Raw genomic sequence first — 24,686 nt, forward strand, 5'->3', positions numbered from 1 at the left:
GACTGTGGTTTCTTTTATACAGATGTAAATATTTGGCCAGTCTTTTAATTGTTTGGTTAAGAAATCAATAGTATTAAGTTTTTTATTAACCATAAATTATCTTGTAAGATGTAGCTACAAACCTTTAAATTTTCATTTAATATATTTTTTCAGATATTATATTCATATGGTACAAAATTCAGAAATTGAAAAAAATATGTGTAGCTAAGTCTCCTTCTAGGGAAGCAAACCTCCCTTCTTGATTCCATTCACCTAGTTTTTCTCCTCAGAGGGAAGCAAAGGAAATATTTTAATATGATCATTCTCTTTCTAATTACAACAGGTTGAAGATCTCAGACAGACAAATCATGGCTTGGAAGAATATGTTAGGAAACTCTTGGATAGTAAGGAGGTGGTAAGCAGTCAAGTAGACGATTTAACCAGCCACAATGAGCATCTTTGTAAAGAATTGATTAAAATTGACCAACTAGCAGAGCAACTAGAAAAAGAAAAAAATTTTGTGGTGGATACCGCCGACAAAGAACTTGAAGAAGCAAAGGTATTACATCTATCATTGATAGGATTTTTTATTGAGTTATAACTGGTAGATATAGCATTATATTAGCTCTAGGCGTATAACATAATGATTCACTATTTGTACATATTGTGCAATAATCACTACAGTAATTCTAGTTAGCATCTGACTACCGATCAGGGTTCCTCTTTAAATATCACGTAATTATTAAATGCAATGTGGAAAAAGTGACATTCTCATATCATTTGAAAGTTTTTTAGATTTGACGTTACATTTAAATGTTTATTCTAAGGATTAAATTGTATTGCACATTTTATTTCTTTTAAAAATCCTTGCTCAAAAATTTCCCAAGTAATTGTAGTCATGGTAAAAACTTAAGGCAATAGTTTTTTTTAAATTTAAAAAATTTTTTTTTTTTTCCACATATGCAAAAGCAAAGGGCGTTTATTCGGGCTTAAGCTCAGGCTCCCAGACCTCACCAACGCAGTGGATCCGTGCTGAGAACCCCGAGCAAAGGCAGAGTAAGGTTTTTATGGGGTTTGAGACGGGGGAGTTACAGAAGTTGTGGCATGGAAACAGTGATCCAATCATAATTATTCAACATTATTGACAGCGGGTTTAACCATACACATTGTCTAGAGTATTCATTACTTNAATTTTTAATTTTGAAAGAGAGAGTACAAGTAGGGGAGGGGCAGAGAGAGAAAAAGAGAGAGAGAGAATCCCAAGCGGACTCTGCACTGTCAGTGTAGAGCCGTATGCAGGGCTTAATCTCACCAACTCTGAGATCATGACCTGAGCCAAAATCAAGAGCCAAATGCTCAACTGACTTAGTTATCAGGCGCCCCAGGAATGTTCTGTATAGGACATTGCTCTCCCTTCCTAATCCTTCTCTATTCTGCAGAAAGATCTACCAACAAATAGATGATACACATATTTCCATCCTTTTCTTTCTGTTTTCACACACACAATTTATTTCACACTTTGAAGAGTTTTTTAAGCCAAGGTTTTACATTTCTGTGTAGTAAAATTAATCAGTCTTTACTGACTTCTGAGTTTTGATTCTTTTATTTTTTGGAGGCTCTCCCCCTTTATAAAAATTTGAATAGACTTTATTTTAGAGCAGTTTTGGGCTTATAGTATAATTAAGCAGAAGGCACAGAGATTTCTCATATACATCCTATGCCTATGTATGGACAGTTTCCCTGTTACCAACATTACCAATCAAAATGGTACATTTGTTAAAATTGCTGAACCTACATTGACTCATCATTATCACCTAGAGTCCATAGTTTACATCTGGTTCACCCTTGGTGTTGTACATTCTAAGAATTTGTACAAATGTACAATGACATTTATCTACCATTATAGTATCATGCATAGTAATTTCACTACCCTAAAAATCCTCTGTTCTCCACTTAGTTTTCATTCCTGTTTAGGAAGATCTTCAAGAACTATAAGAATATTTTCTACAGTTTTTTTTAATACTTTCTAATATTTTTTTAAAAGTTTTAATCCTTCCAAGGGTGCCTGGGTGGCTCATTTGGTTAAGCATGCGACTTCAGCTTAGATCATGAACTCAAGTTTTGTGAGTTTGAGCCCTGCATCGGGCTCTCTGCTGTCAGTGTGGATCCTGCTTGGGATTCTCCCCTCTCTCCCTCTCTCTCTCCCTCCCATTTTCTCTGTCTCTCTCAAAATAAATAAACATAGATAAAGGAAGGAAGGAAGTTTTGATTCTTCTGGAATTTTTGTTCTAGTAGGAGGAAGTATTGGATAGTCTTTGTTTAGTTACTGATTTGAAATGGCATTTTATTTTATTTATTTATTTATTTTTAAATATTTTTATTTATTTCTAGGAGAGAGAGAGAGAGAGACAGCATGAGCAGGGGAGAGTCAGAGAGGGAGACACAGACTCTGAAACAGGCTCCAGGCTCTGAGCTGGCAGTCAGCACAGAGCCCGACACGGGGCTTGAACCCACGAACCACAAGATCATGACCTAAGCGAAAGTTGGTCGCTTAACCGACTAAGCCACCCAGGTGCCCCTTGAAATGGCATTTTAATAGCTACTAAATTCTCATGTGCATGGATATGTTTTTGGATTGTTTTATTTCATGGATTCATTTGCTATTTTCTGTGCCACTACCACATTATTTTAATTAGTGTAGCTTTATAATATTTTGATAAACATTTTATTTCTTGATTGAGTTCAGTATCTTACCATGAAATTTAGAAACTAGGAACTTAAACACAATTCTAAAAATGAAGACAGTTTCCTTTCTCATTGCTGCCTAATGGCTTATAAGCACGATACAGTATATTTGAAAGCCCAAAAGCAACCTGTTGAGTTTTTAAAGGTCTGAATGTGCTCCATTATCTTGATTTTATTAATTACCACATTAGTAAATTGTCTGTAATAAGGTAGTTTCCTAAAGCTCATTGTTGTCCCATGGTTTTTTTTTAATTAAAAAAAATTTTTTTAAATGTGTATTTATATTTGAGAGAGAGACACATACACACACAGAATTGGAAATAGGATCCAGGCTCTGAATCATCAGCACAGAGCCCACTGTGGGGCTCGAACCCACAAACCATGAGATCATGACCTCAGCCGAAGCTGGATGCTTAACTGACTGAGTCACCCAGGCACCCTTCTTTTTTTTTTTTTTTTAAGTTTTCATGTCTACTGTTTTTTTTTTTTTTTTGAGAGAGAAAGTGGGGAAAGGGAAAAGGTAGAGAGCGCGAGAGAGAATCTTAAGCAGACTACACTCCCAGCATGGAGCCCAACACAGGGCTCGATCTCATGAACTATGAGATCACAACCTGAGCCAAAGTCGAGTTGGATGCTTAACCAGCTGAGCCACCCAGGTGCCCCTGTTCCATGTTATTTCTTATACATCCTTTTAATGTACTCTTGCTACCACATAATAAAGCATATTATATGTTACTCCTGGTAGCATATGATAAGTACTTGAATGATCAGGCTGAGAACATACGTGTTATTAAAGGCATTATCTTTTATAGTAATTTGGAATATAAGAGTCTAGGGCGTAAACTCTAAGATAGTATTTGTTTATATGCAGTAATTTTGCTTTTTGAAATGGTGTAAAGGATAAGTAAGCTTGAATTAATGAAAAATCTGTAATTTAATATTGAAATATATGAAGTTTCTTACTTTAATGTAAGGACACAGTCTTCTTTAACAGTTACCTGGAACAGGTCCTTAGGAGAACTATTTGAGAGGGTAGATAAGAGTGATTTTTTTTAAAATTGTGAGTTAATCTTCTAATGGTTGCTACTAAAGTATTTGAGGGTCATTTAAAAGTAGCTTGAATATTTTAAACATTTCTCAATAAACTCTTGTTTGTATTGTTTTTAAAGAATAGTTGTCCTTTATTGACAGTCTATGATAAATTAGGTACAGTCTTAATAATAATTATCAAATTAAAGAACACTAGATTAATGTTTTATTTTCTTCCTTGTTTTCTTCTTCAAATTAGAAATTAACTGCACTGCTTCCCAGTCTGGGAGGTCTAGTTGGCCAAATTCCCTTGAAGAGAGTGCCCAGTTTAGAAGTCATCAATTTTGCTTTGTTTCATTTATTTAAAAAAAATTTTTTTTTTGAGAGAGAGAAAGACAGATGGAGCATGAGCGGGGGAGGGGCAGAGAGAGAGGGAGACACAGAATCCAAAGCAGGCTCCAGGCTCTGAGCTATCAGCACAGAGCCCAGTGAGGGGCTTGAACTCACGAACCGTGAGATCATGACTTGAGCGGAAGTCGGATGCTTAACCAACTGAGCCGCCCCAGCGCCCCAAAAGTCATCAATTTTAAAGGATTGTTAGTGTCTATGTTAGAGAGTGAGTACTCTGTCAAGGTGAATCCTCTCCTATCAAAAGGGAAAATTTAATCAATGGGAAACATCTAAAATAAAAGAGCTAGGATTTACCTAAAATTGAAAATATTAAACCCACAGATGGAAATTCTGCCTGGCTCAGAAAAGAGTGTTTTTAGGAAATAGATATTTATATATTAATGTGGAACATTTGGTATATCTAAGAATTGGAAAGCTAGAGTTGATATAGCATTGCTGATGCAGGAAAGACATTGAATAGTAAATGCAGAGAGGGGATAAATAGAAATAGGTCCTTTGGGTTGTTTAAATGTGTTGAGATGAAACCATCAACCTCAATAAGTGAATATTACAGGTAGAATGGGGATAAGAAAGATGTACAACCAGTGTTGGAGATACGAACACTAATGCATGTTGTCATCATCCTTAAATTGTGGGATGTGCGGTCTAGGTATTCAATTACTGGGGAAAGAATCCTTGTCTGATTTGTGGGATGAGGAGTGAAACAAGAGAATTTCTAATTTGGGAACTGAGAAAGAATGTTTGTGTTCCCACACTATTTGGGGTTATGCTCTAGTAAAGTAGAGTCAGGTTAAATCTGTTTATCTAGAATGGAGATACATAGTATTAAGTTTATTTACTTGGAAGAGTTTACTTTTAGTCATATTTTTAAAGGCCAACAGAATAATTTCTTCTATCACTTATTACATTAAAATGTTTTGAGTATTTACTATTTTATTATCTATTATTATGTAACAAAAAGGCAATTTAAATTCTTCGTCCCTTCCCTGCATGCTTAGTTCTCCTCTTCCTCCCTGCTTTATTTTTCTCCACATCATTGTTTAGCTACTTTCTGCTATCTACACTCTACTCCAGCCACACTAACCTCCTTACCATTCCTTGGAATTTAGCACACATTCTTTTGCCTTAGGACATTTGATATAGCTATATCTTCTGCCTGGAATGTTGTTCCACATTTTTATATGGTTGACTCCCCTTCTCTTTGCTCAGAAGTCACCTTTCAATGAGGACTTATGTGATAACCCTATTAAAATTCCAAACTGTTCCTTCAGAAAACTCAGTATAGTTAACACTGCTCTTTTTTCCCCTTATATTACTACATAAGTTATTTGTTAGGTTTATGTTTTATTGTCTTCTAGGTTGGAATGTAAGGTCACCCCAGAGACAGGGAGCTTTGTGTATTTTTTTAACTTTTTGTCTCAAGTGCCTAGAACAGATGTAAATGCTCATGTATTTTTTTTAATAACAGAGTAACTTTCTGATATATATTTTGCCTAATTTGTTTTTCTCTCTTCAACTAGAATGTAAGTTCCTTGAGGGCAGAGTTTTTTGTCTTTTTATTTTATTGCTATCCCCAGCATGTAACACATTGTCAGCCACATGGTAGGTCCTCATTAATCAATTGTCAAATAAATGAAAACACTGAGTTAGTATCTTTTCACTTGGGCCAGTTATAATTTTGGTTTTTTTCCCTGACGATTTTATTTTTAAATAATCTCTATGCCCAACGTGGAACTCAAACTTAAAACCCCAACATCAAGAGTCGCATGTTCTGTCGATGGAGCCAGCCAGGTGCCCCTAATTTTGTTTTTCAGAGTGGAATCAGCATTATGTTTTTTATGTCTGTAAAAGTAATACATGCTTCTTATAAAAATTTCAGTCCATATAGAAGAGTATAATGAAGAAAATAACAATTTACTGTAATCACACCTTGCTATGATTAGACAAAATCTTCAGTTTACATATTACTGGCTATGTTCCATCTGTATCTAGGATATGTGTATATAAATTTTCTTTTTATAACAAAATTTTTGCCTGTGTGAGTTTTTTTATACCTAATTTAATATGAACACCTTTATACGTAATAGAGATACATTTCTTTTTGGTGTCTACATAATACTATAAAGCAGTGAAAATTGTCTATCCAAAACTAAATAAACTTATCCAAACTGTACATAAATTTTGTTTCATACCATAGTACCCCTTAATATATCATAAATTACAAAAATATAATTGCCAAAGAAATCTTAGAAAAGAACTTGGGCCTAAAGAAAAATGAGAAATAATAATTCCAGAAAAGGCACATTTAAAATAAAAGAGGAAACAGTTTAGAATAATGAGGGGGAGGTTTATGAATAGAGAAATAAATTTGTTATACTAATAAACCAATTTATAGCATATAGATCATAGCAAATGGATCTTTGAATAAAAACATAGTCACTGTCCTCTAGAAACATACAGTCTAGTCATATACTCAATATATGATTATAGATAACTATACTATAAGACTGAGTATGTTCTATGTCCTAAAACTGATACCAAAAGTATTTTATGGGTGATCTTGATTGAACTAAACTATCAAAAGAATTCAGAAGAGAAAGTAATCATTTAGACTTTGGTGAAATGGGAAAACTTTTATGCTGCTAATTCTTTTATCTCTTCCCTATTATCATCTTCAGAGTTATAAGTAGTATTAATATTTTGTTGCGGTTTGTAGGGAGTGATTTGGTAAAATCTAACCAATTAATATTTCATACCAAACTGGATAATCTAAAAGAACTGCTATATTTCATTCTATGTTCTTTTACCATCTAAAGGTAGGTGAACAGAAAGAGGTAGATAATCTTTTAGCTTGTAAAATATTCATTACATGTTTTTGTTTTTAAGTGGCTTCCTTTTTAAAAATTAAAAAAATTTTTTTTGTCATGGTTAAGTGTACTCTTTAATTCCCATCCCCTTTTTCACCCATCCCCTACTCACTTCCCCTCTGCTAACATCAGTTTGTTTTCTGTGGTTTCTGTTCTTGGTTTATCTCTTTCTTTCTTTTTTTCTTCCGTTTGTTCATTTTTTTGTTTCTTAAATTCCACATATGAGTTGAGATCATGTGGTATTTATCTTTCTCTGACTGGTTTCACTTAGCATTATACACTTTAGCTCCATCCATGTTGTTGCAAATGGCAAGATTTCATTTTTTATGGCTGAATAATATTCCTGTGTGTGTGTGTGTGTGTGTGTGTACGTGTACAACACATCTTTAATCCATTCATCTATTGATGGACACTTGGGCTGCTTTCATCATTTGGCTATTGCAGATAATGCTGCAAGAAACATAGGGGTGCATGTATCCCTTTGAATTAGTGTTTTTGTATTTTTGGGGTAAATGCCCAGAAGTGCAATTATTGGATTCTAAGGTAGTTCTATTTTTAATTTTTTGGGGAATTTTCATGTTTGCCACAGTGGCTACATCAATTTGCATTCCCATCAACAGTACAAGAGGGTTTCTTTTGCTCCACATTCTCACAACGCCTGTAGCTTCCCTTTTTGATGTTCTCTTTTTAGTTAAATCTGTTTAAATATTTTTAATCTAAATAACAATTTTTTCTGGCTTTTCAGATTGAACTCATTTGCCAGCAAAATAATATAATAGTATTGGAAGATACAATAAAAAGACTTAGATCTGTAAGTGCATTTTTTATAAATGTATATTGAGGAATCATTTTTATTCTATTAGTAAGACTACAGAAAATGGTACATGTGATTTAGCTCTCATGCATTTTGTGAACAATAAAAAATATCTGTTTTCTAAACTTAGTACTCTGCTTGATGCACAGGGGCACTTCCTATCTGTAAAAGTATTGCTTTTCTTGCTCCATTTCATCACTACGCCTTTCTTTCCTAGAGGCGGGGAGAACTTTTGGTTGGTTTTATTAGTGCCCTTAGCCTTACTTGATTTAAAATGATGACTGTAATTTCATTCTCAAAATATAAGATGCATTGGTTTACACATTAACTTTTATTCCTGTTAGTAATAAATATTAAGTAGAATATTATAACTTAATTCTGAGTAATATGTTTTCTTTATCTAACAATGCAAAGTGAACACTGCTCTGTTGAGACAGTTTAATGTTATCATTTAAAATATTTAAAACACCCTCTCTGAAAGTATATCTGGAATTTTCTCCCAATAAAGTATTAGGAAAATAAAGATTGTGAAAAACAAACAAAAGCTTCTGAATACATTAATGTGAATGGGAATGTACTTGAAAGTGCCTACAAGTATAACATTTACAGCATTCATTTGATTTATTCACTCATTGAAAAATTATTAAACAAAACTTAGATGCTGTGAACAGATTCTTTAATATTAGCATACAAGGTTTCTCAGCAAATTAATTCAATTTCTAGGACTTATAATTAGATCTGTAGATATTTCTGGACTTTCCAATATTTCTTTTTTCTTAAAATTATTGAATAAATTTAGGGGTGCTTTCAGTTAAATAAAAATACAGTAAACTCAGAAATGTTAGAAAAAGGAGATACCTAATTGCTTTTCAAAGAGTGTTGATGAATTCTCTTTAAAATACCAAATTTATTATTTTTAAGGATCCTGTTTATTCAACTGTCATTTAGAAAACGATACTATAGTTTAGCTTGAAATAATGACCTAATTTTTTCCTCCTTGGCAAGATAATTTTAGAGACTGAAAAAGCACAAAATAAATCTCCTTCCAGACTCGATTCCTTTGTCAAGACTTTAGAAGCAGACAGAGATTATTACAAGAGTGAAGCTCAAAATTTGAGAAAAATGATCAGAAGTAGATCTAAAAGTCCAAGACGCCCGTCTCCATCTTCCCGGGTAGGTTTTAGAAACTTCTGTGTTTTGGAGTTCATTTTTTGAACACTGATTTTTATTCTTTGACTTATTTAATATGGAAGTAATTCATTTTGATTTGGTATGAATTTGTATATCAAAGAATTGGAGAGACAGCAGTCTCTTTGATACCATAGTGGACCACTGAAATTGGTTCTTTATCCCCAGTATTAGTAGTAGTGGGGAGGTAATCAGATAAATATGGACCAATTCGGGATGAAGCTATTTAAAAGAGAAGTGATTTTTTAAACTTTTTTTTTTTTATCATTTTCTTTCATTGTATAGTCATTTTTGCTTGAGTAGAGATCATGTACTGCTATTAGTGGCACCATTTTCTTTTCTTTTTTTTTTTTAAATATTTTTATTTATGTCTAGGAGAGAGAGAGAGACAGCGTGAGCAGGGGAGGGTCAGAGAGAGAGGGAAATACAGACTCCGAAATAGGCTCCAGGCTCTGAGCTGGCAGTCAGCACAGAGCCTGTCGCGGGGCTCGAACCCACGAACCGCAAGATCATGACCCAAGCAAAAGTCAGACGCTTAACCAACAAGCCACCCAGGCGCCCCTAGGGGCACCATTTTCTTCAAAGCACATGTCAAAGAAGAATTTCCAATTTCTCGTTTAATAATCATAGGGTACAAACTGTGATGTAGAGCTTTTGAAGACAACAAGAGACCGTGAAGAACTTAAATGCATGCTGGAAAAATATGAGCGTCATCTGGCAGAAATTCAGGGTAATGTCAAGGTTCTTACATCTGAGAGAGACAAGACCTTTCTTCTTTATGAACAGGTAAACTTATTTTCAAATAAAATACCTAAGTAAAAATATTCAGTTCTAAAGGTATGTTATTTTTTAAGTTCTAGAAGAATGCATAAATCTGCCAATCAAATTAATCAACTAACATTTGGGAATTACCTTCATTCTTAAGATATTCTTAATGAAATGTAATGTATTTCTAATCCAATAAGTGTATATGTACGTACACACACGCACACACATTACCCCCATATCCAAAAAAGATCATATGCATGCGTAGAAATAGTCTGATTTTTGGCATGGGAAATGAGGAAAGTGTTAAATGATAGGGAATGGGGAGTTCAAGGTAAAAGGATTTTGATTTCAGGGTTAGAAAATGCTGACATCACTTGATGTACTGTCAGTCATTTTAGGAACTACTTAATCTAGGAGAGTAAGATCAGTTTGTAGTTAATCTCTATTTGTAGCTTAAGGTTATATTTATATAGTTGTTATTAACCATATAGGACAAATATTTACTCAACAAATATTAAACCCTGTAAATCACCAACATAATTTTCTTTTAAAAATACCAAATTTTATTAAGAATTATAGCTTGCCACTCTCAGAAAAAAAGATAAAATATGAACACTGTTTTCTATGTTTGCAACTGTTTGGAGAGATAAAGTATATTGTTTTGTATTTGCTTTTTGTTACTTTAGCATAAGTGGCCCAGAAGATACTGTAAGAAATAAAAGAAATGGGTATTTTTTAGTTGTTGTGATCAAGGAAATCTTAACTAGAAGATATGGAATTTGAATCCTGAAGGACGAATGGAGTTTAAGTTTATTATCTTGAAAGGGGTAAGAAGGAACATTCTAGACTAAAGGAATGGTGTGAGGCAAAGGACAAATGCAGAAAAATCAGTAGATAAATGGATTAATGTAAGACTAATTTAAGACTAATCTGTGCCATTGAAGTAAGGAAGAGCTAAGGCTTGAGAGGTAAATTGGACTAGAGCAGGGGTCTGCAAACCTTTTCTGTACAGGCCCAGAAAGTAAATATCTTGGGCTCTGCATGCCATGCAATTTGACAAAAGTATTGAACTCTGTTATAGTGTGAAAGTAGGTTTAGACAATCTACAGTTTTTGCTGTGTTATAACTTTACTTTTGGACACAAATTGAATATCATATTATTTTTATCTATTACACATATTTTGAAATCTTCTTTTGTTTTTTAAAAATCATTTAAAAATGTAAAAAACATTTTCAGCTTATAGACCTACAAAAAACAAGAGGCAGGCAAGATTTGGCCTGTGAGCTCTATATAGTTTGCCAACTTCTGGAGTACATGGTAGAGGCAGTTCAATGGGTCTTATTAGGGGTTTATACTTTGCTTTATAAGCACTGGCAATCTGGTTATTTTTAGAGCAGAAGAAATGACCAAAGACACATTTTTACAGTTTTAACCTGTTAACAATTTTATATTATCTTTTTCATAATCTTTCTGTTATCTTTTCATATAACAGTTTCTCTTTCAAGAAAATTGGAGGAAGGAGAAACTGTGGACTCTTTAGAAGGCTGTGAAAACAGGCATTAAGAACTAATCTGGGCAGGTGGTGGGGAGTGGGAGGTACAGTGCCTCCGTGGCTTAGTTGGTTAAGTGGCCAGCTCTTGGTTTCAGCTCAGGTTATGATCTCACAGTTAATGAATTCAAGCCCCATGCTGGGCTCTGTGCTGACAGTGCAGAGCCTGCTTGGGATTTTCCGTCTCCTTCTTTCTCTGCCCCTCCCTGCTCAAGCTCTCTGTCTCTTTCAAAATAAATAAACTTAAAAAAAAAAAAACAACTAAGATAGGGTACTATCTGTGGAAATAAGGATAGAGACAAGTGTAAAAGACACTGTAAAGGAAGCCTTGACAAGATTTGGTTTTAGCAAAAAGGGATGAATGGAACTGACTGAATTTAATTTTTTTTAATGTTTATTATCTTTACTTTTGAGAGAGAGACACACACACACAGAGTGGAAGTGGAAGAGGGATAGAGAGAGAGGGAGACACAGAATCCGAAGCAAGTTCCAAGCCCTGAGCTGTGAGATCATGACCCGAGCTGAAGTCAGACACTTAACCGACTGAGCCATCCAGGCACCCCAAGACTGAAATTCTTTTTTGAATGACAGAATTGTGGTAGTAGAAAAAGAAATACTAAAGCCATTGGTGACTTGAGGGAAAAAATGTGTTGGTTTCAGACAGATGGAGTAAGATGATGGTTGTACATTCAGAAAGTAATTGCATTCAGGCAGAAAGAAATGTGGGACTGGAGTGAGGAGAGAGGAAAGAGCTGAAATGTGTAGATGGGGAATTCATCTGCTTAAGGTAAGTTCTGGGCCTTCAGAGTGGATGAGGTCTGAATGAGAAAACTATAGAGGAACAGAGAAGTCAAGATGTTATGTTGGGACATTTTATTCAATTGGTATAGGAGCTTTGAAAGAGATAAAGAAGACAGAAGACTAAGGTAGAGCAATATTAAGCCCAAGAGAGGAAAGAATCTCAAAGAGGGTGTTAAAGACAATGTCAGATGTTGCCAAATATCAAAAACAGCTGAGAAAAGACCATTTAGTGAGGTCATTAGTTGAAATTCTGCAAAATGGTAGTTATAAGAGCCAGGTTACACTGGGATGGGAGAATAGGTGCTGAGGAACAGGTAATGGGTACAGACCATGGTGCTTAAAAATTATGTCAGTGCAAAAGAGATATAGGGTGGTAACTGGGGCAGCAAGGCTTAGTGACAGGTTTTCAATATATGGGAGCCTTGAGCCAAGGTTGAAGGCAGGCAAGAAAGAGCCAGTGGAGAGGGTGCTATTCAGAGTGAGAGGAAATAATTATACAGTTGAGTCTTCAACAAGGCAGTGCAGGGGTGTCAACCCTCCCGCACAGTTGCTTTTGACTTCCCCAAAACTTAATTACTAATAACCTACTGTTGACCAGAAGCTTTATCAATAACAAAGTCAATTAACACATTTCTCATATTTGTATATATAAATGTGTATACATATTATGTGTACATATATACACATTTATGTACATATATGTGTGCAGACGCAGTGTTATTAAGAAAATCATGAGGAAATACATTTATAGTACTATACTGTATTTATTGAAAAAAATCTGTGTATAAGTGGACCTTTGTATAAATTTAAAACCATGTTGTTCATGGGTCAACTCTAATTGAGTCAGGAGTATCTTAGAAGACATTTCAGGAGATGAGATCCAGGATTCTGGTGAAGGCTTAGCTGTGGAAATTGGTAGGTAATACATCTTCCTCTGAGACTTGGGAGACCAGCTGAATAGTTAGTGATCAAATCAAGAGGAAGGAAGATTAGGGACTTAAGCAATGAAGTAGGAGATGTAATTATCTTTAGGTGTGGAATAGGTTTGGGGCCTGAGGATGGTTGAACAAGTGTGAGAGAATATATTGGGTTGTTGATAAGGATTGATGGGCCTTCCTTTCAGGATAAAAGTAGCCAGAACATGGAAATGGCTTATATGTTTTTGTAGAGAAAGACAGAAATACTAATATTTATTAAAATTGTATTCTACTTGGGGGTGCCTGGGTGGCTCAGTTGGTTAAGCATCTGACTTTTGATTTCGGCTCAGGTCATGATCTCATAATCATGAGATCAAGCCTAGCATCAGGTTTTCCTCTGGGTGTAGAGCCTGCTTGACGAGCTTCCTCTCTCTCTTCCCCTTTCCCCCAAAACAAAAACAAAAACAACTGTATTCTACCTGAATTTTGCCGAATTCAAATGTATATCACAAAATGGATATAGTGATACATATCTATTTCTTAGTAAAACATTCTCTCTTGCATTGACTGCCTAAGTTAATTTAAATTTTTATAAAAATATTATAAACCAAACTTCTGTGTTTATACAGTTACTTGCATTTTTACACATCATTTGCATTTATTTGTGTAAATTCATTAAAAAGCATTATCCTATTGTATACATTTTTATATATGTTTTTTATTCAAACTAGGTGGACATAAGATAGCTATATTTATGTCTGTTCTAAAGTGTTGTTAAATAGAAGTCTTGCATTTAAATAATAGGCACAGGAAGAAATTGCCCGACTTCGACGAGAGATGATGAAAAACTGTAAGTCTCCTAAATCAACAACAGCACATGCCATCCTCCGGCGAGTGGAGACTGAAAGAGATGTGGCCTTCACTGATTTACGAAGAATGACCACAGAACGAGATAGTCTGAGGGAAAGGCTAAAGGTTTGGATGAATTTTATCTGTATGACCATTTGTGAAACACAGTGCAGCAACATTGAAAACTTTTTTTTTTTTAACAGATTGCCCAAGAGACAGCATTTAATGAGAAGGCTCACTTGGAACAAAGGATAGAGGAGCTGGAGTGTACAGTTCATAACGTAAAGAAAAACCACTTTTGTGCTTTTGGCTATAAACTGTCAGTGGCTTCCCCCTTTCTCTTTTTCCCTGTGTTCAGAGAGGTTCTTTTATTTTTCTAAGAGAGTGTAATCCTAAAATATTTAAGGTGGTATGTATAGTATAAATTATCACTTTTTCATTGTTTATTTCCTTCCAAAAAATGTAAGTAAAGTCTTTTTTGTGTTAGGTTGCAAAGTGTGTTCTTTAAAAAAAAAATCTATAAGGGATGCATTTTCAGGGGTTTAGCAATTTTCTCTTCTCCCTATTTCATTAAAGATAACATTGCCAGATACAGAGAAGGTGGCTTATTCTGCCTAAAGAGTAGCTAAGGTAGGGAAAATTATTACGGAATGAAAATTAATGAGAATAATGTATTTAAACTGAATTTAAATATGAAGCTTCACTTTTTTACTAGACACGGATTTGAGATCCTATGAATATGTATTTGAGATGTTATGACTATATAAATAGAATTAGGGGGATTTCCCTTTCTGTTACCAGATTTAATTGAATATATTTATAAATTTGTGTTATGTTGTTACAAAGAGAAAGGAAAAGCATTATTCAGGAGAGAAAAACAATTTTTTTCATAAGTCCACTTTCTATGTATAACTTAATGTTGAACAACAAATAAATCCTTTTGCAAATAAGATACATGCTACAGTCAGAATGAACCAAATTGAACATGTAGATACACATAGTGTGGTAGGCATTATGCACAGGCCGTGCCGTGGCTTGTTCTTCTTCCTGCCCCACCATACCTTGTCCATACAGCCTCCCACAACATTCATGTCTCATCTGATCATCTCCTACTGTCAATCTTGACATATGCCATGGTTTGTACAAAGAGAGGATGTCTCTTTAGGAAGATTTTGTTAATGATGGCAGTAACCTTGTCATTCTGCTTGTATAGCTTGATGATGAACGTATGGAGCAAATGTCAAATATGACTTTGATGAAGGAAACCATAACCACTGTGGAAAAAGAAATGAAATCACTAGCAAGGAAGGCAATGGATACAGAAAGTGAACTTGGCAGACAAAAGGCAGAGAATAATTCTTTGAGGTAAACTAAATTACCTTTAAATAACTAGTTTACTGTAGCTACTAGATCTGCTTTTTGTAGTGTATTTTATAATGATAATTAAGTTGACTTTACTTTCGGAGAGGGTTATTATGAAGCAATTGAAGAAACCTCAGCACACATTAAATGATTTTCCCAAGATCACTTACAGACTAGTAATGCCATACTTAACTAGGAATCAAACTTCGAGTAATCTTCACCTTACATTTGCAAAAAGCCTTAATATTTAACTGACATAGCTTTTACAAAGTCCTTCTGGGTACAGAGCATATTTGACTTTGGTGTTTGAATGTGTAAGAACATGTATTGGAACTGCTTTTATTTGAGGGCCAAGTAGGTATTTAGCCCTTCCTATATACTGGTATGGTAGCAAAAGATATGCCAATTAAAGCAACCTATAGGCAATAAGTATAGGGGAACAAGTTTTTGAAGACCTCCATGTAACCAGTTTTACTTTTAGTATCTGTTGATGTGAGTTCTATAAATTCAGTAATGTTGAATTGCAGTGCAGCTGTGAATGTTTGAAAAATAGTAATTCATATGAGTATGAAATATATTAAGTCTACAGATAATTCTTGGTTCGCATAAGAGTTCCCAGGGTCCCCTCTTTCATCTTTCAAGGGTCTGTGGTACGTATTTTTAAATCACTTGTCAAGACAGATAATCACTCAAATTTTTTTCCATTCATTCATTCATTCATTCATTTAATCATTCATTCATGGGTCTGTGGTACATATGTTGAAATCATTTGTCAGGATAGATAATCACTCAGATTTTTTCCATTCGATCATTCATCCATTCACTTTAAAGTGTATTAATTTATTTTGAGAGAAACAGCAAGCCAGGGGAGGGGCAGAGAAAGAGGGGAAAGAGGATCCAAGGCAGGGTCTGCTCTGAGACAGCAGAGAGACCAATTTGGGGCTTGAACTCGAACCACAAGATCATGACCTGAGCCAAAGTCAGACACTTAACCAACTGAGCCAACCCAGGTGCCTCTCGCTTCATTTATTTTTTTAATTTCCTGTTTAAAAGGATATTGCAGTCTTGGATAAAATAAAACTAATAAAATAACAACAAAGAAAACCTTGGAAAATAGAGAAAAGGGTAAAGAAAATTTAAATCATCCATGATTCCATAACTCATTGAAAACTATTATTAATATAGGTCTCTTTCTAATCAGAAATATTTCCATCCATATTATATAAGCTTTCTGTGTAATTGTCATTGGCCATTTTCATTTAATTGTATATTATAAGCATTTTCTTGTGTCATTAGAAGTTCCTTGAAAGTAGTTTATTAAAATATTCTAACAGATAAATGTGTAATACTTCTGAGGGGTTTTGCATATACTTGTTTTCTTTTAACAGTGTTATTAGAGTCTAATTGACATACCTACAGTAAACTGCACATGTTTTAAAAAGTGTTCAGTTAAGTTGTGACATATGTATATAACCGTAGCACAATCAAGATAGTGGCCTTATCCATCATTCCCAAAAATTTCCTCATGCCTCTTTGTAACCTCTCACTTATTCTGCCAGTCCCGGGACAACCACTGATTTACTTTCTGTCATAGAGATTTGTTTGGATTTTCTAAAATGTTATATAAATAAAATCATATAGTATGTATTCTTTTTTGGGCTGCCTTCCCTCAGCATAATTATTTTGAAATTTATGTTATATAATCAATAGTTTTTTCCATTGTATGAATAAGCCTCGTGGACATTTTGGTTGTTTCCAGTTTTGGACTATAAAAAATAAAACTTTCATTCTTAAAAATATACATTCTTATATGAGTCTTTGTGTGGACATAAGCTTTTATTTTTCTTGGATAAATACCTAAGGGTAGAGTGAGTAGGCCTGTGATGTTTATATGTTTAACTTTTGAAGAAACCATTAAACTCTTTTCCAAAGTGGGTGTGCTATTTTATTTTACATTTGTATCAGTAGTATATAAGTGTTCCAGGTGTTACATAGCCTCACCAACACTTGGTGTGCATTATCTTTCTAATCTTAACTATTAGGTATATTTTATGGTTTTAATTTGCCTTCCTTAATAACCAATGATTTTTAAGCATTTGTACATGTGCTTACATGCCATACATTTATCTTCTTTAGTGTCCATTCAAATCTTTTGCACACCTTTCCTGAATTGTTTATATTACTATCAAGTTATAAAAGTCCTTTCTATATTCTAAGTCCTGTATCACATATATTTTGCAAATATTTTCTCCCAGTCTATGCCTTGCTTTTTTATTAAATGTCTTTTAATGAGCAAATGTTTTTTCATTTTCGCTAAGTGAAATTTATTGATTTTTTAAAAATTTTATCTAGCTTTTTATATTCTTTTAAAGAAATCATTGTCAGGGCTCAGGTCACTAGGATTTTTCTTCTGTGTTTTCTTCTAGCAGTTTAACATCAAAATTTAACATTTAAATCTGAGATCCACTTCAAAGTTTTGTGTTTAGTACATAGGATATAAATCAAAGTTCACCTTTTTTTTTTTCTTCGGCATAATAATCAATTGTTCCAGTACCACTTACTGAAAAACTATCCTTTCTATAGTGAATTGTTTTTGTACCTTTGTAGAAAGTCAGTTGTCCATGTATGTGTAGGTCTGTTTCTTGATGAGCTATTTTGTTTGATGGATCTGTTTATATATCTCGATTCCAATACTACCTGCCTGATTATTTTGGCCTTTTTTAAAGTCTTCAAATTAGGTAATGTTAGTCTTCAACTTTGTTCTTTCTCAAAGTAGTTTTGGCTATTCTAGTTCCTTTGTATTTTATTTTAATTTTAGAATCAGCTTCACAGTGTATATAAAAAAAAGCCTGCTTGGGAATTTGATTGGTATTGGGGACACTGACATCTAAAGAATATCAAGTTTTCCCACTCATAAATACAGTATAGCTCTCCATTCTTTACATCTTTAATTTCCCTCAGCAATGTTGTGTAGTTTTTAGTGTGGTCTTGTACTTCTTTTTTTTGTCAGATTTATCTCTTGAGTATTTCCTATTTTTTGATGCTGTTATAAATGGAAATTTAAAATTTCACTTTCTGATTTTTTTATTGCTTTTATATGAAAACACAATTGTTTTTAAAGATAAACTTTGTATTTTAGTGCAGTTTTAGATTTACAGAGCAGTTGTGAAGATGGTAGAGTTCCTACTTACTTCACACCCAATTTCCTCTATTATTAATATCTTACATTAGTAGATTACATTTATTGTGATTAAAGAATCTATTATTTGATACATTATTAACTGAAGTCCATACTTTTAATCATATTTCCTTAGTTTTCCCCTAATGTCCTTTTTCTGTTCCAGGATCCCATCCAGGACACTATATTACATTTAGTTGTCATGTCTCCTTAGGCTTCTCTTGGCTATAACAGTCTCAGACTTTCCTTGTTTTTGATGGCCTTGACAGTTTTGAGGAGTACTATCAGGTATTTTGTGAAATGTCTCTCAATTGGGGTTTGTCTTCTGTTTTTCTCATGATTATACTGGGTAATATGTTTTTGAGAGAAAGGTCACAGAAGTAAAATGTCATTTTAGGGTACGTATATATCCAGGGTGTCATGGGTATGTATTATCAATATGATTTATTACTGTTGATTTTGACCTTGATCACCTGGCTGAGGAAATGTTTCCCTTTTCAAGAATGTCATATAATTGAAATCATACAGTATAAAACCTTTTCTGACCAGCTTCTTTCACTTAGCAATGTGCATTTTAGGTTCATTTGTTTATCTCATATCTGGTTAGCTTATTTCTTCTTATCATTGAATAATATTCTATTGTATGTATGTACCACAGTGTGTTTGTCCATGCACCTATTGAAAGACATGTTGGTTGCTTCCAGTTTTTGGCAATTATGAATAAAACTGCTGTAAACTTTCATGTGCAGGTTTTTGTGAGGACATAGGTTTTCAAATCAGTAAATACCTAGGGGAATAATTGCTGAATTATAGAGTAAATCTGTATTTTGCTTTATGAGAAACTACCCAACTCTTCCAAAGCGACTGTACTATTTTGCATTCACACCAACAGTGAGTGAGAGTTTCTGTTGCTCCATATCCTTGTCAGCATTTGGTTTTGTCAGATTTTTGTATTTTAGCCATTTTAATAGGTATAATAGGTATGTAGCGATATCTCATTGTTTTAATCTGCAATTCATTAATGACAAATGATGTGGAGCATCTTTTCATATTGTTACTTGCCATCCATATATTTTGATAAAGTATCTGTGTAGATATTTTGCTCATTTTTCAGTTGTTTTGTTTGTTTGCTTACTGTGGAATTTTCAGAATCCTTTGAATATTTTTGATACATGTTGTTATCAGATACGTGGTTTGCAAATATCTTCTCCCTGTCTGTGTCTTTTTTCATTTTTTTAACAATGTCTTTTGTACGGCAGAGATTTTAAATTTTGATAAAGTTCAACTTACCTTTTTCTTTCATGGATTGTATTTTTGGTGTAGTATTTATTTTATTTTATTTTTTAATTTTTTTAATGTTTTTTATTTATTTCTGAGGGAGAGAGAGACAGCGTGGGCAGGAGAGGGTCAGAGGGAGAGGGAGATACAGAATCTGAAGCAGGCTCCAGCCTCTGAGCTAGCTGTGAGCACAGAGCCTGACGTGGGACTCGAACCCACAAACCGTGAGATCATGACCTGTGCTGACGTCGGACGCTCAACTAACTGAGCCACCCAGGCGCCCCATTGTGTGGTATTTAAAAACTCATTACCAAACCCAAGTGCACATATTTTTCTCTTGTGTTTTCTTCTAGAAGTTGTATAGTTTTGCTTAAGGTCAGTGATCTAAGTTGAGTTAGTTTTTGTGAAAGATGTAAAGTTTGTATCTCAGTTTACTTAAATTGCATATGGATGTCTTAAAATTGTTCCAGTTGAAAGACTGCCCTTTCTGTATTTTTTTTGCTCTTTTGTCAAAGATCAGCTGATTATAGGGGCGCCCGGGTGGCTCAGTCGGCCAACTTTGGCCTCTGGTCATGATCTCACAGTTTGTGAGTTAGAGTCCCGCATCGGGCTTCCTGCTGTTAGCGTAGAACCTGATTTGGATACTATGTCTCCCTCTCTCTTTCTGCCCTGCCCCTGCTATCTTTCTCTCAAAAATAAATATTAACAAATATTTTTTTTAAAAAGATCGGCTGATTATATTTGTGTGGACCTATTTCTGGGATCTTCATTCTGTTCCATTGATCTATTTTGTTTATTCTTTTGCCAAACCATGCTGTCTTGATTACTATAGCTTTATAGTAAGTCTAGGTAGTGTGAATCCTCCAACTTTCTCTTCATCAATAGTGTATTAGCTATTCTTGGCCTTTTGTCTTCTCATGTAAAATTTAGAATCAGTTTCTCTGATTCTACAATAAATATCTATAAAAAAGCTTTCTGAGATTTTAATTGGGTTTGCATTAAATCTGTAGATCAAGATGGGAGAACTAACATATTTATTTTATTTTATTTAAAAAAAATTTTTTTTCAGAGGGGAGTGAGGGGCAGAGAGAGTGAGGGAGAGAAAGAATCTTAAGCAGGCTCCATACTTAGCATGGAGCCCAACACAGAGCTTGATCTCACGACGGTGAGATCATGACCTGGGCTGAAATCATGAGTTGGATGCTCAACTCACTGAGCCATCCAGGCACTCCACAAGTGATATCTTAATATGGGATGTTTCAATCCATGAAGGTGTAATATTTCTCCATGTATTTAGATCTTTGATTTCTTTCATCATTGTTTTACAGGTCTCTGCCTATAGATACTATGTATTAATTTTGGAAAGTTCTAGTCTGTTATTAAAACATTTTTTAAAAAGTTTAGTGTAGCAACATGGATGGACCTTGAGGGTGTTATGCTGAGTGAAATAAGTCAGNACCCCACTACCCTCATCAGTCTTCAGTTTGTTCTCAGCATTCAAGAGTCTCTCATGGTTTGCCTCTCTCCCTTTCCCCCACCATTTCCGCCCTTCTTCTCCCCCTTGTTCCTCCGTCAAGTTCCTCCTAATCCTCCTGTACGTGCAAACATATGGTATCTGTCCTTCTCTGCCTGACTTATTTCGCTCAGCATAACACCCTCAAGTTCCATCCATGGCAAGGAGAAAGAATGAAATCTGGCCATGTGTAGCAACATGGATGGAACTTAAAACATTTTTTAAGTTGAAGTATAGTTGATATGTGTTAGTTTTAGGTGTATAACAGTGATTTGACAAGTATATACATTATGAAATGTCCACCACAACAAGTGTAGTTTCCATGGATCACTGTACAGTTATTACAATATTATTGACTATATTCCCTATGCTATACTTTTCATCCCCATGACTTATTTATTTTATAATTATTTCAAATATATCTTATGGTCTTGTTCTCTTGTTTTTTCACCTTTTGGTAGTTCAGTTATACCCACAGTTCTTGGATGTTCTGTTCTGTTGTTTTGTTTCCTTTTTTCCTTTTGCATTTTAGTTTGGGAAGTTTTTATTGACCTGTTTTCAAGCTCAGTGATTTATGCTTGACTGTGTCCAATCTGCTGATGATACCATCAAAAGTATTCTTCATTTTTGTCACAGTATTTTACTTTCTAACATTTCCTTTTGTTTCTCTCAGAGTTTTCATCTGTGTGTTTATGTTACCCACCTATTACTGCATATTGTCTACTTTTCCCATTAATGCCCTTAACCAATTAACCATGGTTATTTTAAGTTTTCTGATAACTCCCGTGTCTGTGCTCTATTTGGGTCTGGTTTTGTTCTTCAGGTTGTGTTTTTGCTTGACTTTTGGCATGCCTTATAATTTTTTTGTGGAAGCCACACATACTATATTGGGTGTTAACTGAAGTAAATAAGTCTTTAGGTGAATGCTTATGTTAATTTGGCTGGAAGTTGAGTTAAGTTCAGTGTGTGTTATAGATGCAGGTGTCAGAGACTTCAAATTCCTCTGTTCTATTTGTTTCTCCTTTTGACTTTAAGCTTCCTTAAGTATCCCTCCTCAGTGAGAGTATGCATCTTGCAGCTCTTTTAGTTGTAATTCACTGTGATTATCATGGAGCCCTATTAGTATGGTGGTTAGGTGAGAGGAGGGAACATGTTTTCCAGTGGTATAAATTTGATTTTATCCACTTAGTGAAACAAGAAGGCTAGAGAGGGTAAAGTGGGAGAAATGCCCTTCTTTAGCTGGGATAAGGCTCTGGTAAAGTCCTTTTACTTGAAGAATAAGCCTATCATGGAGAATGCTGGGCATATTTCATAATTACTTTTCCCCTGTCAGAGTCCTAAGGGGATCTTTCTCAGATCTTTACTGTGAGAACCTAGGGGAGTTCCTGGAGGTAAACACACTGAAGTATAGGGACCCCTTGAAAACTGTGGCCCCTAGGAGCTTTTCACTCTCATGTTAGTGTAAACTCTGCCTCCAGCAATGTATCAAATATATTATTTAAATTTCTTGGGGCGCCTGGGTGATTCAGTCCGTTAAGTGTTCAACTTCGGCTCAGGTCATGATCGTATGGTTCGTGGGTTTGAGCCCCGCATCAGTCTCTGGCTAGCTCAGAGACTGGAGCCTGCTTCAGATCCCGTATCTCCCTCACTCTCTGATCCTCTCCTGCTCATGCTGTTTCTCTCTCTCTCAGAAATAAATGAAACCTTTAAAAATTTTTAAAAAATTTCTTAACTACCTGTGATTCAGGTGGGTTCTCCTCCAGATGAGCAGATCTTGGTTACTCTTTTCAGATTTTGGATTGGCAGTTTGCTCTGTAATTCACTATTCTAATATGTCACAGCAAGCCTTTGATTTTCATTTTGTTCATCTTTTTGTTCTTATAACAATGGAAATGACCGTTTCTAAGATCTTTATTTGTCAGGGTTGAAATCAGAAGTCCTACAACTGATTTTTATATATTTATCTGGTATTTTACAACTTTGCTAAATTTATATTTTAGTTCTAGTGGCCTTTTTGTAGAATCCGTTTAATTTTCTACATAGACAATTAGATAATCTACAGATAAAGTCAGTTTTATGTGTTTAGTCTGCGTGCTATTTTTTTGTTTTTTGTTTTTTGTTTTCTATTTCTTGCTTTATTGCATTGGCTAGAATATCTTATACAATGTTGAATAGAACTGGTGAAGTAGACATCCTTGTCTTGTTCCACATGATAAGGGGAAGCATTTAGACTCAACAGTTAGTATGATGTTAACTGTATGTTTTTCATAGATGTCTTCTATCAGGTTGAAGAAATTTCCTTTCATTCTCAGATTACTGAGAGCTTTTTTTTTCAGGAATAGATGTGATTTATCAAATCAGCCAAGATATATTTTTTATAGATTACTTTTGTCCATTAACTAATGTTTCATTTGAGACATTTACATTTATTTTTATAATTGAGATCGGCCAATTACTTGCCTTTCTTAGGACTTTGTAAAATCAGATTTTGTTATCAATGTCATGTAAACCTTATAATAATCTTCTAAACTCATTTTGTCTTCTTTTATTACCTTGAAGAATTTGAATAATATTTGAGTTTTAGTATTTAACCAATAAAACCTTTTGGGTTCAACTTTTTTTCTGAAGGAAAGATTTATTCGTTTACTGGATAAGGGAACAATTAGAAATTTCTTCTTATGCCATTCAATATATGTTTTTGATGCATTTGTTCATTTTCTCTAAATTTTAAAACATTTTTTGAATAATGTTGTTTACAATATCCTATGGACATTTTAATGTCTACAGAGTCTGTGATGATTTCCTCTTTTTTAGTCTGTTGTTACTATTAGTCTTTTCAATGGACTAACATTTGCTTTGGTGATCATCATTAAGTTTTGTTCTTTATTATTTCCTTCTATTTTCTTTATATTTATTTTTAATTTTTTCTAATTTTTCAGATGAATGCTTATCTTATTACTTTTCAGTTTTTTCTCATATAAACATTTAAAGCCATGAGTTTTCCTCAAAATGCTTATTTGAATGTATGCTACAAGTTTTGTTATGTACTTATAAAATGTTTTCCAGTTTTCCATCATTATTTCTTTCTTGATCTATTAGTTATTTAAAAATGTGATTTTAAGTATCCAAAAACATAATGAATTTTCACTTATCTTTTTATGATTGACTTCAGTGGTTGATCCTCAGTCTTCATTTTGTTGATCTATCAGCAACATTTCACAAAGATAATCAGTTATGCTTTTTATCTACTCCTTTAAACACTATTCATTTGGCTTCTCAGGTACCATGCTTATGTGATTTTTTTTTTCATCTCTTTGACTGTCCTGTGTCAGGCTCTTTTGCTAGTTCCTCTTCCATGACCTCCAAATGTTTGAATGTCCTTGAGCTCAGTTCTTAGACTACTTTTCTTCTTGTATATGTACTCATCTGTCAGCGAA

The 24,686-nt window shown here is 34.2% G+C and overlaps 1 protein-coding gene across 4 annotated transcripts in view; it reads left to right on the forward strand.

Moving 5' to 3' along the window:
• The window catches only part of TSGA10 (testis specific 10), a 180,452-nt gene that overhangs the window by 19,798 nt on the left and 135,968 nt on the right, over window positions 1–24,686 (forward strand). For 3 of the 4 annotated variants that reach the window (XM_077749265.1, XM_077749263.1, XM_077749266.1), the window contains exons 3-9: window positions 323–538; window positions 7,777–7,842; window positions 8,851–9,018; window positions 9,664–9,819; window positions 13,874–14,044; window positions 14,122–14,199; window positions 15,132–15,283. In XM_077749265.1, coding sequence (XP_077605391.1) covers window positions 8,968–9,018; window positions 9,664–9,819; window positions 13,874–14,044; window positions 14,122–14,199; window positions 15,132–15,283 — 608 coding nt within the window. In that variant the 5' untranslated portion in view covers window positions 323–538; window positions 7,777–7,842; window positions 8,851–8,967. Of the gene's footprint in view, window positions 1–322; window positions 539–7,776; window positions 7,843–8,850; window positions 9,019–9,663; window positions 9,820–13,873; window positions 14,045–14,121; window positions 14,200–15,131; window positions 15,284–24,686 lie in introns of those variants that run through there. The other variant, XM_077749264.1, reaches the window with a different exon arrangement.

Source organism: Crocuta crocuta, unplaced genomic scaffold (assembly GCF_008692635.1).
Source record: "Crocuta crocuta isolate KB4526 unplaced genomic scaffold, BGI_CrCroc_1.0 scaffold118, whole genome shotgun sequence".
NCBI lineage: Eukaryota > Metazoa > Chordata > Mammalia > Carnivora > Hyaenidae > Crocuta > Crocuta crocuta.